Source organism: Centruroides vittatus, unplaced genomic scaffold (assembly GCF_030686945.1).
Source record: "Centruroides vittatus isolate TY-2023 unplaced genomic scaffold, ASM3068694v2 contig_1168, whole genome shotgun sequence".
Classification (NCBI taxonomy): domain Eukaryota; kingdom Metazoa; phylum Arthropoda; class Arachnida; order Scorpiones; family Buthidae; genus Centruroides; species Centruroides vittatus.
In genome coordinates, this window is record NW_027120749.1 from 620,577 (window position 1) to 634,175 (window position 13,599).

Sequence of the window (13,599 nt, forward strand, 5' to 3'; positions counted from 1 at the left end):
GTGTAAAAAAAAAGCCCTCCGAATATTTAAAGCCATTTTGAGCAATCCAAGTATTAAAATATCTTCATCAGAGGTACAGGTTTTTATCATAATTGATTATTTAATAAATTACAAAAAGACGTAAAGTGAGTTATAATTTAAGAAAATGAGTAGTGTTATATAAAATGAAATTATACTATCATCATGTAAATACAGTATATTAATTTTATATTTTAAGAAATAAGATGGCTGTACAAGCAACCTAATTGAACTTTATAAATTATGGGATATTAAAGTAATTTATTTCCAAATTATTGTTTTAAAAGTTCTGCATATAAATTATGTTAATACTAAAATAAAAAACCTCAATTGAATTTTTTTAATATTTTTCGTTTCAAGGACAATGTATCAAAAGTTGTCCTTTTACAACATTTTCACAAACAGAGTCAAATTTGCAATATTAGAAAACAAGAATATTTTTGTACCAATTAAAAAGATATCCATCATCATATAAATGCTCGCCGATAGAAAAATTAAGTTCAAATAAATAGTTGAATATAATACAAGTGTCTTTGTAATTGAAATAACGAGATGGTGATTCTTGGAAAACCAGTAACATTTATTCAAATTTCTTTAAAAATCAACATATTCACATTCTGTTTTCCATTGCTATGGCAAATTAAACTTGGGCACAACTTTATAAAACAAATCTAGAGAACAAATAAATGGACGAAATACAAAGCTTTGGTCTCTTTATATATTGCAATGATTTACTTAGAGTTACGTGACGCTTGCTGCCATACGTTCGACTATACAAATGCACTCTCAGTATTAATGTACACAGGAAGATGTAGAGTCGAGATGTTTAAAAGGTAACATCTTCGATCGTCTAATTTTACTCTACGGATCTTCAAAAGTTTGTGATTGTAAATTTAGTTAGTACTATATAGAAGAAGGCAGTGACTAATTTTCAACATTTACCATTGCACAAAAATTGAATTTTTTGATAACAGATATTTTAAAGAAATGATAAAAGTTTTAAATACAAAAACTGTACACATTCTAACAAAAAAGTAATAATTTTGTTGGTATCCATTTCAAGTTACAATAGTTGAAAAAGTCTAATTTTTTTCTAATTCTTGATACAGTACAAAACAATTATCTGATTCATCCAGTATATAATATACAGAAACTATACAAGATAAAAAGTGATTTAATCTAATGTTTGGTGTTTAAAGAAAATAATATACAAGTGAATGGCACTATAAGATTATCCAAATATTTTTCAATATTAATGAGCAAACCAAATTGTCTTGCAAACATGTTAAAGCAATTTTACATAATGTGAATAATAATATGTTTATCATGATAAATACTTTTATGTTCAATTTACAAATAATGGAGTAAATTAGAATATTTTTCTTGCCACTTCTCTTGTATAATCAGCATGTTATCAATTAATTGAGAATACAACTTTGTGGCAATAATGAATTCTGTACATAAAGATAAAACAATGACCAGTATATAATTCAAGACAATTCTCTTCTGTGAGATATTGTCTAATCACAGTGATGGCTTCTCAGACCCTGATATGTCAAATCCTAACAAAAAGATTTTTTTACTAAATCGATTCTAAAGCAGTAATATTAATATGAATAGAAAATCAATTTAGGAATGACATATTTTTGGCAATTATATACACAAATATTTTCACACAACTATAAAAATTTTTCTTATTTATAATTTTTTTGGCTTTCATCCTGTATTCACCAAAATAACAGTTACTGTTTTTATTGAATAGAACACATCTTCCTGAAATCGTTTTCAAATTCGTCTTCTATTTCTTTCATGTCCGGAAGTCGTCCGCTCACGTCGGGCATGTACGATTCGTAGTCCAGGCCTTCTCGTTCGTAAAACAGCATATAGGCCGAATTGGCATCTATCTGATCGAGTTCTAATTCCTAGAAATGACATTTATGTCTTAAAATGAAAACAAATGCACTTCGAAAATACGACTTGATTTAACGGTAAAATTCTTACCTTACAACTGCTGTCGTTATAGCAATACCATCGATTGTTAGGATTGCAAGCATAACATATATAATGTCCTCCTCCGAGAATGCCAGAATGACACTGGAATATAACAGAAAAATTAGATATTGTTTGCTTAAAAACATGGAAGTTTTCATTTTAATTACTTACTGCAAGTGCATATAATTTATATTTTAAACTTAATGGATCATATCCACTTTGAAGTTGATGTTGATGATAATCCTGAAAGTTTTCTTCCTGTTTTTTTATGTTATGGATATTCATTTGATCTTTGCATTTCTCACCCAGATCCAAATTATTGTTCTCGTATTTTTCACTTAAGGGATGTTCAAAAACCACACTACCATTCATTAATTTATTTGTATCTTTTTTAGAATTTAAGGATGAAGTTATGAGCTTATCTTGACTAGGAACATTAATTGAATGTTGATTGCAATTTTGATTCAGTGGAACTTGAAATATATCATCACTGTCTTTGTTTTGCATTAAAGCTATATCATCATTACAGTTTGTAATAAGAGTTATATCTCTGTTACTCTGAGAAAGTGTTTTGTTATGCCTCTGCTTCCTCCAGTTCATTACTGCACTCTTTGGTTCGGATCCCAGATAGTCGGTGGGATCAAATTGATGGAATGGAAAGTGAACTATTTTGTGTGACTTTACCCATCGACCGTTTAGCAATTGAAAACGTTTTAGATGAACAATCTGAAAAAGATTTTGACGTTAAAATAGAAATGATTAAATATTTTCTAATTTCTTAATAAAATTTACCAAAATGGGTGGCAATCTCCAAATTTGTAATTTTTTTGAAGCTAACTGATGCTGTTTGCATTTTGAACAGTAATATTTTTCTTCTTCTCCAAGTTCTTCTTCTTTAGTAAAAGCTTCAAGACAATCATGTAAATTAATAGGTTCTGTCTGCTGCCTTCTGGTTTGTTCTACACTCCTATGATCCATAAATACCTATTGCCAAATTAATAATAACTTTTAATAATTATTTTCATTAGTACTTTCAAGAGATAAAAAAAATACTTTATTATGTACTAACTATACTGGATACTTCAAAAATCTTTTTAAGATCCAGTAACATTCTAAAGAAATGTAGCAAATGGCTACAAATAAGCAGAATCTATCATATTTTTAATCTATTACTAATTGCCTAAATATAGATGCATCTCAATATATTCACAGTCCAAAACAACAGTAATGTGTAGATTAATTAATCAGTACATATACATTTTTGGTTATATTAATGGTAATCAGTTTAAATGAGCTTTGTCAAATTCAAAATGCCTTTAAGGCAACATTATGATGTAGTATTAAAATGGACAGTTACTGTATACAGAACTGCACTAAAACACAGCTGCCAAACATTATAGTTTTGGTAATAAAATATGCATAGTTTATTTAACAAAACTTAAATTTTAAAATAACTATTTTTTTTTTTGAGTTCCTACAATGAAAAAAAACTCAAATACAGTATTAAAAAGATGATTTCAATTAGCAGTAAGCAATAAATTTTTTCCAAGTTTCAATTATTGAAGATTATAGTTTAAATTTTATTTCTTTTCTAGTTAATAAAATGAAGCAGTTAAAAAATAATTTTTGTGTCTAACTTATAATACTTAAATTCTATTTTCTGTGGTAACACAATATAATATTGCAATGAGTTATGACATTTATACTCTAATATCTCCTTTTGTACATTATCAGGTATAGAATGAAAGCACTACTAACTTTCTAGCTTAAGTTACTTGTATTTAAATTATTAAATACAAACTGGATCGACATAACTGTTTAAATACAATTAAATTGATCCTAGTTTCTTACAGATGAATATGAGGCAAAAAAATTTTAATACACAGTAGAGAACCGAAAATCGGAATCAATTGGGGACTGGGGTTGTTCAGATTAGTGATTTGTTCCGATTACTGATTATGTACAAATAAATATTTTAACCTGTCCGATGTTCAAATTTTTCTCCGTTGCGTGTCGCTTCGTGTTGAATTTTCGTCGATTTTAAGCCTAACGGAAATTTTTATAATAATAATCGAGGCTATTGTATCGTTAAAAATTATTTCTGCATTTTGTACAAACAAAATAAATTTATTGAAGAATATAAAAACATGAAAATTATACTTTAGAAGTAAATTTAGTATCAAAAATGTTCGATTCAGCACGACACAGTCCGACTGAAAATCGTTCCGATTACTGGAGGTTCCGATTAACGAGTCTCTACTGTATTTCTTTATTTGATAAAAAATTACTAACTCTTACATCTGAACTTTTATACAGTACGACCTCACTTAATGTGGGGGATGTGTTCCTAGATGACAAAGCGCTAAGCGAAACAGCGTTAAATGACAGAGTAAATAGGGATAGGTGAACACACGTCCAAAAATACACAGATTTTACTTTAATTTCAAGTAATTTTTATATTAATTTGCATAATAATATACATAAACATATACATACAGAAATGTAAAGTTCATTTTTTGTGACAAAGGTCCTGATTTTTCTGAAATTCTTGTTTTTTGCAATAAAGTCGTGAAGTTTCATTTGTCGCTTTTTCTTTCTTTAAGCAAATGTCGGTAGCAGAAGATCACATCCAAAACTCCTCATTTTGCTTTTCAAAATCTGAATCACTCGCGACAATTTGATCAACAATTTCAGTTGTCGTTACCAAACTTTTACTAAGGAAATCTGTAGAGAAATTTTTTGGGTTCTTCGTTTTCAGAATCTGTATTTTCCAGTTCTACATGAATTCCTTGTTCTGCCAGTTCTCAAAGGTCATCATTGGTAAGGCGCTCACCAGAAACCTGCTGTAACTTCTCAATATCTTGCTCGTCTATATCTCCTAGTCCCGTTATATTGATTAGGTTGACAATTTGGTCAACCTAACTATACAGCAATAAGCTCTTCTCGTTGAGAATTCTTGGATATCTTCAGCCATAACTTCTTCCACATTTTGTTCGTGTATTTATCAGTTAATTCTTGCCAAGCAAAGTTGATATTGCCTATGGCATCCGTGATGTTATATTTTTTCCAAAATTGCACCAAAAAACGAGATTTAAAGAAAGTACACCTTTTTGGCATCTTTTGCTGATTGGTTCGTGTTCATAAATAATCATATTATATACGAATCAATGAAATGCTGCGATAAATTAAATCAACGTAAATTTTGAGCTGTTTTTTTTTTTTTAAGGCTTAGAGCAGATCACGTTATATCGAATAAGCATTAAGCGGGGTCTTATTGTATATTGTTTTTTAATATTAATCCTTTTGACAATGATAAGATTTATTACTATTACTAAAAATTCTATCAATTTATCAAATTGATTTAAACTCCTTCAATACAAATAATTACCATAGATTTTCTGTTGAATATTTGATTACTTTTAATTTGTTGCTTACCAATTCTTGTGAAGCTTGATATCTAAGATGTAATGCTGTTGGATCCCAATCAATTGCAATATATGCTGCTGAAAAATTGAAATCTGCATCACAGCATTCTATACGACATCCCCGACAGAAACTGTTAATAAAGAGAAAAAAAATGTTGAATTCATTAAGTTAAATCAAAGTTTAAATTAATTCCTAAATTGATTTCTATTTTAAGTTCTTTAATCAACATATTTATTCAAGACAATTATAAACAATATTTTATATGTTCTAAGGTAAAAAAATTTATAATATTCTTATATCAAATATTTTCTATATTAAATAAGGCTGAATGATACTATATATATACAAATCTATCTCAACTTATAATAGGATTCCATTCCAATGTAGTATATGCAAATGAAAACTGAATGCAAAATGGTAGAAAGAGAGATTACTGGATCATTAGAAAAGTATCATGTCATGAGATATTTTATACTAAGGTGACTATACAGTAATCAATATCAGTAATGACAAAAACATAATGCGCACATTATGTTAAATTAAACCATTCAATATAGTTACTACAAAACGTATTATGGAAAATATAAAATCATATGTACTATTATATGGCAAGTAATATACTTACTTTATTCAGTTTCAACTGTATATACTGTACTGGTACCTTGTGTTTGCTTATACACCTACTATGAAGGCTTTATGAGATGACTCTTGCTACTTTGAATAGTCATATAGTATATCAAGGGATTCTAAATTGAAGTAAATCTGTATATCTACTGATTTACATGTTAATTATATTGATCTAAAAAGTATTCTAGTAATAATACTATTAAACAGAATTTTTCTGCAAAGTATGGTTCATTATCTCATACTGTTTACCTCCCACAGATTAGTGTATGCACCAAGTCAGTAAGTGATACTTCTTTGCATTTTCTCCCTGAAAATATAGACTTTTAGAAGCTTCTTCAAGTAATACACATGCTCAAATTTGAAACTGATACTCTCAAGTTCTCTCAACATTTGTTTTAGTAAACATTTGTCTGGAATTCTCACTATTGTTGGCACATTGTTGAAATTGTTATTCATATTTGTTCTGTATTCTTTGTGTTAAACAATATTTTCAGTAAAGTTCTTTATAAAATGTAATGATGCATTGAGAAAGCAGAGCAATCTTCCACTAAACCAGACTCAGGTAAAGAATGTGTGAAAAACTGTAAATTTAGATGGAAATAAAAAACAAACATATTTTCTGAATTTTCTAGTAAAATCAAATGGAAAATTGAACAAAGCAAATTTTTACTTTTTATGCTCTGAAACCAACTGAAGTTTTTTATAATGTTCACTCTATTTTGTCCTAATTTGATTCAAATAATTTTAAACTATTTTAAAAATTAAAAAAATAATTATATTGGCCATGTGATTCAAGATTGGGGAAGAGTTGGGTGGAATGGCCCAACCTCTATCACATGCATCACTCATCACTACAGTGCATTTATACACACATATCATGATATACATAACCCAAATGAAGAATTTAATTAGATTTTGGAATGGGAGGATAGGGGTTGGATCATCTCCCTTAAACATCATTAAAATGCATTGTCATTGGACTTACAAGGCTGAAGCTTTGAGGACAACCTATCTTAATTAGAAGCAGATGAAATTTGAGGATATGATAAAAAGCAAATTAAATAAAAGCATTTAAAAACAGAAGCTATTCTTTGCTGATACATGAAAGAAGCAGAAAGATGTTTAAATCTAAAACTGATATAAGATTTAATACAGCTAACCCTTGATAATCTGACGGGTATGGGACCAAAGGGGTGTCAGATTACCAAAAGTGATTGCATATTTGGCATTGTTTTGCTAGCAGTAGCCTACAATATTCCTACATTTTATGAGTAAAATGCTGCCTAGGTTAATATGGAAATGAAACACCCATTTCGGTTAACTAAAACATGTTTATTAAAAGAAATATGGAAGAAATATGGAAATGTACATACTGTATTATTTATGCCTATACATACTGTAAGTACAGAACTGCTCATGGAAAACAAAAGAAATGTGTGTCATCGTGTAAGAATTGGGTGGGGAGATTCATGTCGCGACATCCTTCTGTGCAAGCAGACACATAACGGGACGGGGACTACGGTGACCTTGACGGGAGGTGTGTCGGACTACTGAGCATGTCAAATTACAAAAGTGTCAGATTATCAAGGGTCAGCTGTACACATATTTGAGATTATTTATTAAAATTTACTAGATTTTAATATATTTTGCATTCTTTGTTCAATATTAGTCTTACATTGAACATATTAACTATAAATGTTAGAGGTTCCAAACACAACCCATTTAATAATAACTGGATTCTTTTCTTGAAATCTGATTAACATAATTTATATTTATTCTACTTTCACCTTTTTTCAAACAACATGAACCTATATCCACATTAACAACACATAAGAAATCATTTAATGTTGAACTAATGTGCCATGAACTGCATAGTGTGGTAGAAGGTGTTCCTTACAATTTTCTCTTTGCAAACATTTATTCTTTATTACTCATCCTTATCCATTTCCAATAATGAGAATTTAGTGTTCCTTCTTTTACCACCTACCCACCATCATGACTGCCTGCCACTCACTGATTCCCAAAACTAGGTAAATAATTATCTTATTTGTTTTCATTAAACTTTTTAAAATATGGTATGCAAAGCTCACAATTTATTTCAATCTTTCAATCTCTTAGAAGAGTCTTGTTTTTTTATTTAGAAGTTTAGTGATGTTTTGATGACTGGAAATATGCTGTAGGAACTTAACTCTTGTTTATATCATTTGGCCTATAGTAAAATTGATTTCATTATGCAGTAATCCTGCATTTATGCAAAATTCATGGTTGAAAAATTTTAAATAATTATTACTTACTTCCATAAAGTTGGTTACATCAAAAAGTTTTTTTTTTTGTTACTTATGTAAATGGAGGGATCACTGTATATTAAAAAATAACACCTGTATTACATTATGATTCAGTTATTGGTCATGTGCCAATAACTGCATCATAATGCAATACATTAATTCATTTATAGGAAGAGGAAACAAATTTACACAAGCTAGCCCCTAAAGGCCTAGGCTATTAAGAGAAATCAATCCAGGAAGGACTTTTTCCTGTCTACAAAGTAGTAACACCATATACTTTTTGATTATAACATTGTTATTATATCTTTCCTTTTTAATTTCTTTTTTTTGAAAAAATCTATAATATAGGTATGGTTTAAGTCCATTTAGTCTAGCCTATTTTTTGTCTCAGCTAGCTTCTATTGTAATTAGGCTAAATATGATTTTTTATTAGGCTTCTGACTATTTACTTTTACCTATTTATCTGTTTCAGAAGTTGCTAAATTCATTCTCTTGAAACCAAAGACAGATAGTCCTGTATAAAGCAGAACACCTAGAATATGATCTAAATATAATTACACATAGCCTGCCTATAAAAACACATGCAATGATCTGCTTTATTTAATTATAGTTCCTCTTCTTCCAGAATCAGAAAGGGTTCAAAACCAATTTTCCTATAACCTAAATTCTTTAACTAAAATTGGATTGTCAAAGAGAAAATTGCAAATTTAAGCAATTTGGGGTTTGTTTAGAAGATGAATCACAATTAATAATGTGGATCATTTCAAATGTAGAGAAAGTATATTCTCCAAAGTGTAAGAAATTCTACTTCCTGCCCAATCATTTTAAGGATGATCTTCCAGGAGATGGAGGGCCTCAAAAGAGACAGAAATGTATTAATGCAAATGCAAGTAGTGACAGATTTGTAAGTTTGCTTAGTTACACTCAAAACAGACTCACTAACACTTGCATTTGTGTTAGTAATGTTTCTGAATGTTTCTGGTTAAAAAACATCAAACAATATCTAAAACAGCCTTAATGTTAAATTCCAATTTATTTACCTGTTCTGTGCAATAAAATTTAGGAATGCACACAAATGAAAGTTCATGTTATTTGTATCCTACACAATACACAGAAGTATCAGTGTTTATGTCACTGTTGTAGAAAACAATATTCCTCAGGGTCATTCAAATTAGGATCAGAACCCTTTTCTGATTTTGATAAAATACAAAACATAAATTAACATAGACCTATTGAAAAATGTTGGCTAAATGGCATCAAGAGCAAAAAGAAGGTGACAATCACAGTCTTAACAAGTTAAAATCACTATGCCAACTGTACCAATAACTATACTTTCGCAGTTGTTTCTTAAAATAGTTAAATATTGAAAAAATGTAAGTGGCAAGAAAAACCAAGTTGAAGTTTGTAAAGTAAAATGATTAAAGTTTCATTAAAAAATTTATGTTGAAGGTCTAAAGACACCAGACTTTGTATTTTATTGATTCAAACATAAATATTTCCTTAAAGTACCCATCACTTGCATTTTATTCTTTAAAATTTGGTAAAAAAATTGAAGAGTATAAAAATATCCATCCCATAGTCAATGATTATCTTTTTGGGTTTATAATAGAGAGAAGTAATTTATTTTTACAAATCTCTCTATTTTAGAAAATACATAACACATTCAGTAAGATGTAGGTTTATAATTTAATAAAATACTAACCTATACCAAGGACACAAGGCACAAAGTAGACCATCTTTTTGAACTGCTTTCAAAGTGAAAGGATATTCATAACCCAGACTGTCATCACTACAAAAAAAATTTAAAATAATGTATTAATTATAAAGTAATATCAAATACTGAGTTATTATACTAAATGATAAAAAAATTGATCATAAGAAATTATATTTTAAAATGTCAGTAAAGAAAGCAACTGGTCACAATTTCATGAGTTTTTAAATACTAATATAAATTTTACTGAGTGATCCTCTAGATGCAGTAAATACTGAATACTCTTACTTAAAATATTGTACTGATTTTGCATAGACTTAGTCAATAAAGCACTAAACAAAAATAAACAAATATTTTCTTTGAGTTAATATTTCGGTTTTAGCATTTCATATTAATATAAATCATCCGTACGTATAAGTATTATTACTGTTGCAAATTACTAAAATAAACATGATGATCAGTTATAAAATCTTTTGATAACACACACTGCTTATTTTCATAATCATTATCAACATGTAGTACATGATTTAATGTAGTACACCTGAAATATTGAATTGTCAAATGATATTTTGTTGAAGTTTAATGGTATTCAACAATTTTCTGTGGTGTAACTCTATTGAAGAGGCTTTGGCAAAGTTGTCAAAGTGAATTGCATTTGGAGGTAACACGTGTGTTTTTTTATTGATGTTCAAATAAGACATCTAAATGTTTAGTGTTGTGTGTTCTGTTTATACCTCTAGAAACCCTCAATCAAAACTGATTGCTCAATTTTTTAAAAGTAATCTGATGTTTGTTTTTATTATGAAATAAAAAATGTGTTTTATCCAATACCAAATTCAACTTTAAATTAAAATAATGAAATATTACAAAGGACTTTAAATTGTAGTTTTTAACTTAAAACAATTTAATCAATACTACTGAGTTTTTAAGTTAAATAATGATCAAAACAAAAAATAATTCTCTTGAAAAACTCATAAGATTAATTTAAAATATTTCTGAATGTTTCATAAAGAAATTAATATTTAGTATACAATTTTTTATTTAAGCAAGAAATTTGTGTATGATTTTATTTCAAAACAATTACTAGATTAATGATTCTTATAATTTTTATTTTCTTTTATGGCAAGGAAATTCTAAAATTGGCTGAATAAATCATTTGGAATAACAAAGTACAATCCCATTAGTTTAAAACAAATATGGAAAAATCAGAAATTATCTATATTCATACTGATTACTTAATTAATTTAGAGTATAAAATGATTTAAACTTCTGGACTTTTTTAAAATTCATTTTAAATAGATGTTTTTGCTTATTACAAAAGTAACTTTGACTAGTAAATTCAATAAAGATAGTAAAGGCAGGACCCCTAATGTATTATATTTTACTGATATAACAGTTTTGTTTTTATAAAAATTGAGTAATCTTTTTGATACTTTTGACAATTTTAATTTTAAATCAACTATTACAAATAACTCAAGGAGAAAATAATTTATTTTTACTTAATCTATTAAAAATAAATTACTCTCTTTTATCTGCCAATTTAACAAATTTCATTTATTCAGTTATTTTATTTCATATAATATTGCTGTTTTCTTGACGAGTCTTTATTTCAGTATTAGAGATTCATTCAAGATCATCTTTATACTCTTGACATTTCTTGATAACTGTGCATTCTATTTTAAATATTTAATATATACATGAAAATTTTTTTAAAAATAGTTGATAGTAAGAAAAAATAAACATTTAAAATGATGCAAAACAAATTAGTTAGAATAAAATGGTTTGAAAATAGTTGATTATATGAGCATCAAGAATGAAATGTTGACCCCTAGTGGTACATAAAAGATTTGAAAACCAAAATTTCAAGGATACTAGCAGATTTCTTCTCCCAAATGGCAAGGCCCAAAATTTGTTGTTCATTTTTGTGTGCTTGTGTGCCCATGGCCATCTCTGTCTCCAATCTGCTGTTTGATCTCTGCCAGTTCCATCTCCAGAATCACTGATGACACAGCCTTGGAGCTGACTTGTCGAGAGAACATCATAGACAATGTAGTACTTCACCTCTGCTTTGGAGTTTTAACAAACATTGTCCAAGAAGAAGCACTTTATACTTTATGAAAAAATTACTTTCAAACTGAAAGTTTTTGTAAGATTTTGATTTCTTTCTAAATAAACAGGTTCAATTGTATGCCACACCCACATATCTCCCTTCATCCCTCTTTCTATTCTGAATTTGAAATTCACTCCATATCACTGGTCTCACACTGTTAACAAAACAGTCATCCAGAAAATTACCAGTCACTCAGTCCACTTATTACTGTAGAGAAGTTACATTTACTTGGTTAGTAATAAACATAATTAGTGTTGAACTGAATATTCAGCATTATTTGGTATTTGGGTATATTCAGACACAGAGTAAATACTCAATATTTGGCTGCAAAAGTTCACACAAGTTCAATATTTGGACCAAATACTGTATTCACTAACGTATAAGATGAGGTTTTCATTCATTTTTCACTGCTTCAAAAACCTAGGTCATCCTATACACGCAAGCAAAGGAGTCTTTGTGTTGTGGCCAACCTGAAAACACCAAATGTGTCTCCACATAAACTTTGTCTCTCTCTCGAGTTCATTCTTACCACATGTGTTGTACTGGTGCCAGTCCTACCACAGTTCCAAATAAAATGATTTTACTTTTTTAAGATCTGTGATTATTTGGTCTAAAACCCAAAGCTTTTTTGCAATAATTTCTGTGAACAGTATATAGTTCATTCCACCATTATAGGTCTACAGTCTATTTATTGTAAGTTGGCACCTACTGTAAACAAATTAAGACACTCCCCCTTTGTTTATTGGTTTAATTCTACATCCATCAATTGAAACCATGTTGCATTTCATTTGTCCACAGAAAATAGTTCTATGTTATTTCTAAAATCATTAATGAAATACAGGTCACTTAGGAATGATTATAAATGTAGTTATTTCATATTAGTTAAATTGTTCTTCTTAATGAATATTAGCACATACTGAATCATTAAAAATAAACTTTTTCCAGTCATGCATATTATAATGTTTTGGTTTTGTTTTCCATTATCATGTATTAAGGCAAATATGGTTGTTTGCCTTAATATGTGCATTTGATATTATTTTATTTGTGATTAAATGAAATAAAATTAGAATTGTATTAATAAATTTAATTTTCTTTATTTTGATCACTAAAGTCACACTTCATTCTATATGCGAGTAAATACGGTACTTCCTGAAGGCCAAACTATTCAACCAAATAATATTATTTTATTTGGGGAAAAAACAGTAAAAGAAGGAAAAAATAAAACACCAAATAGAATAAAAATAACATTTAAAATCTCAGAAATTTAAAAATATTGGTTATTTAATGCTTTCCAAAACAAATTAACTTTAATAGTGAGTATATGATCACATATTGGAAGTGGCCACAAAATAGAGACTTATGTTCAATTTAAATCAATGGAGAAGTTTTGAGAAATTTTTCTGTAACACCTCTCATTTGTGACCAGAAAA

At 28.4% G+C, this 13,599-nt stretch overlaps 1 protein-coding gene across 1 annotated transcript in view; it reads right to left on the reverse strand.

The window, feature by feature from the left end:
* Positions 1–344: 344 nt before the first annotated feature.
* Positions 345–13,599, reverse strand: part of Usp32 (Ubiquitin specific protease 32) — a 99,409-nt gene continuing 86,154 nt past the window's right edge. Inside the window, exons 29-34 of the mRNA XM_067277936.1 lie at positions 10,051–10,137; positions 5,446–5,566; positions 2,803–2,994; positions 2,182–2,736; positions 2,020–2,112; positions 345–1,940 (exon numbers count right to left, since the gene is read on the reverse strand). Coding sequence (XP_067134037.1) covers positions 1,770–1,940; positions 2,020–2,112; positions 2,182–2,736; positions 2,803–2,994; positions 5,446–5,566; positions 10,051–10,137 — 1,219 coding nt within the window. The 3' untranslated portion in view covers positions 345–1,769. The remainder of the gene's footprint in view (positions 1,941–2,019; positions 2,113–2,181; positions 2,737–2,802; positions 2,995–5,445; positions 5,567–10,050; positions 10,138–13,599) is intronic.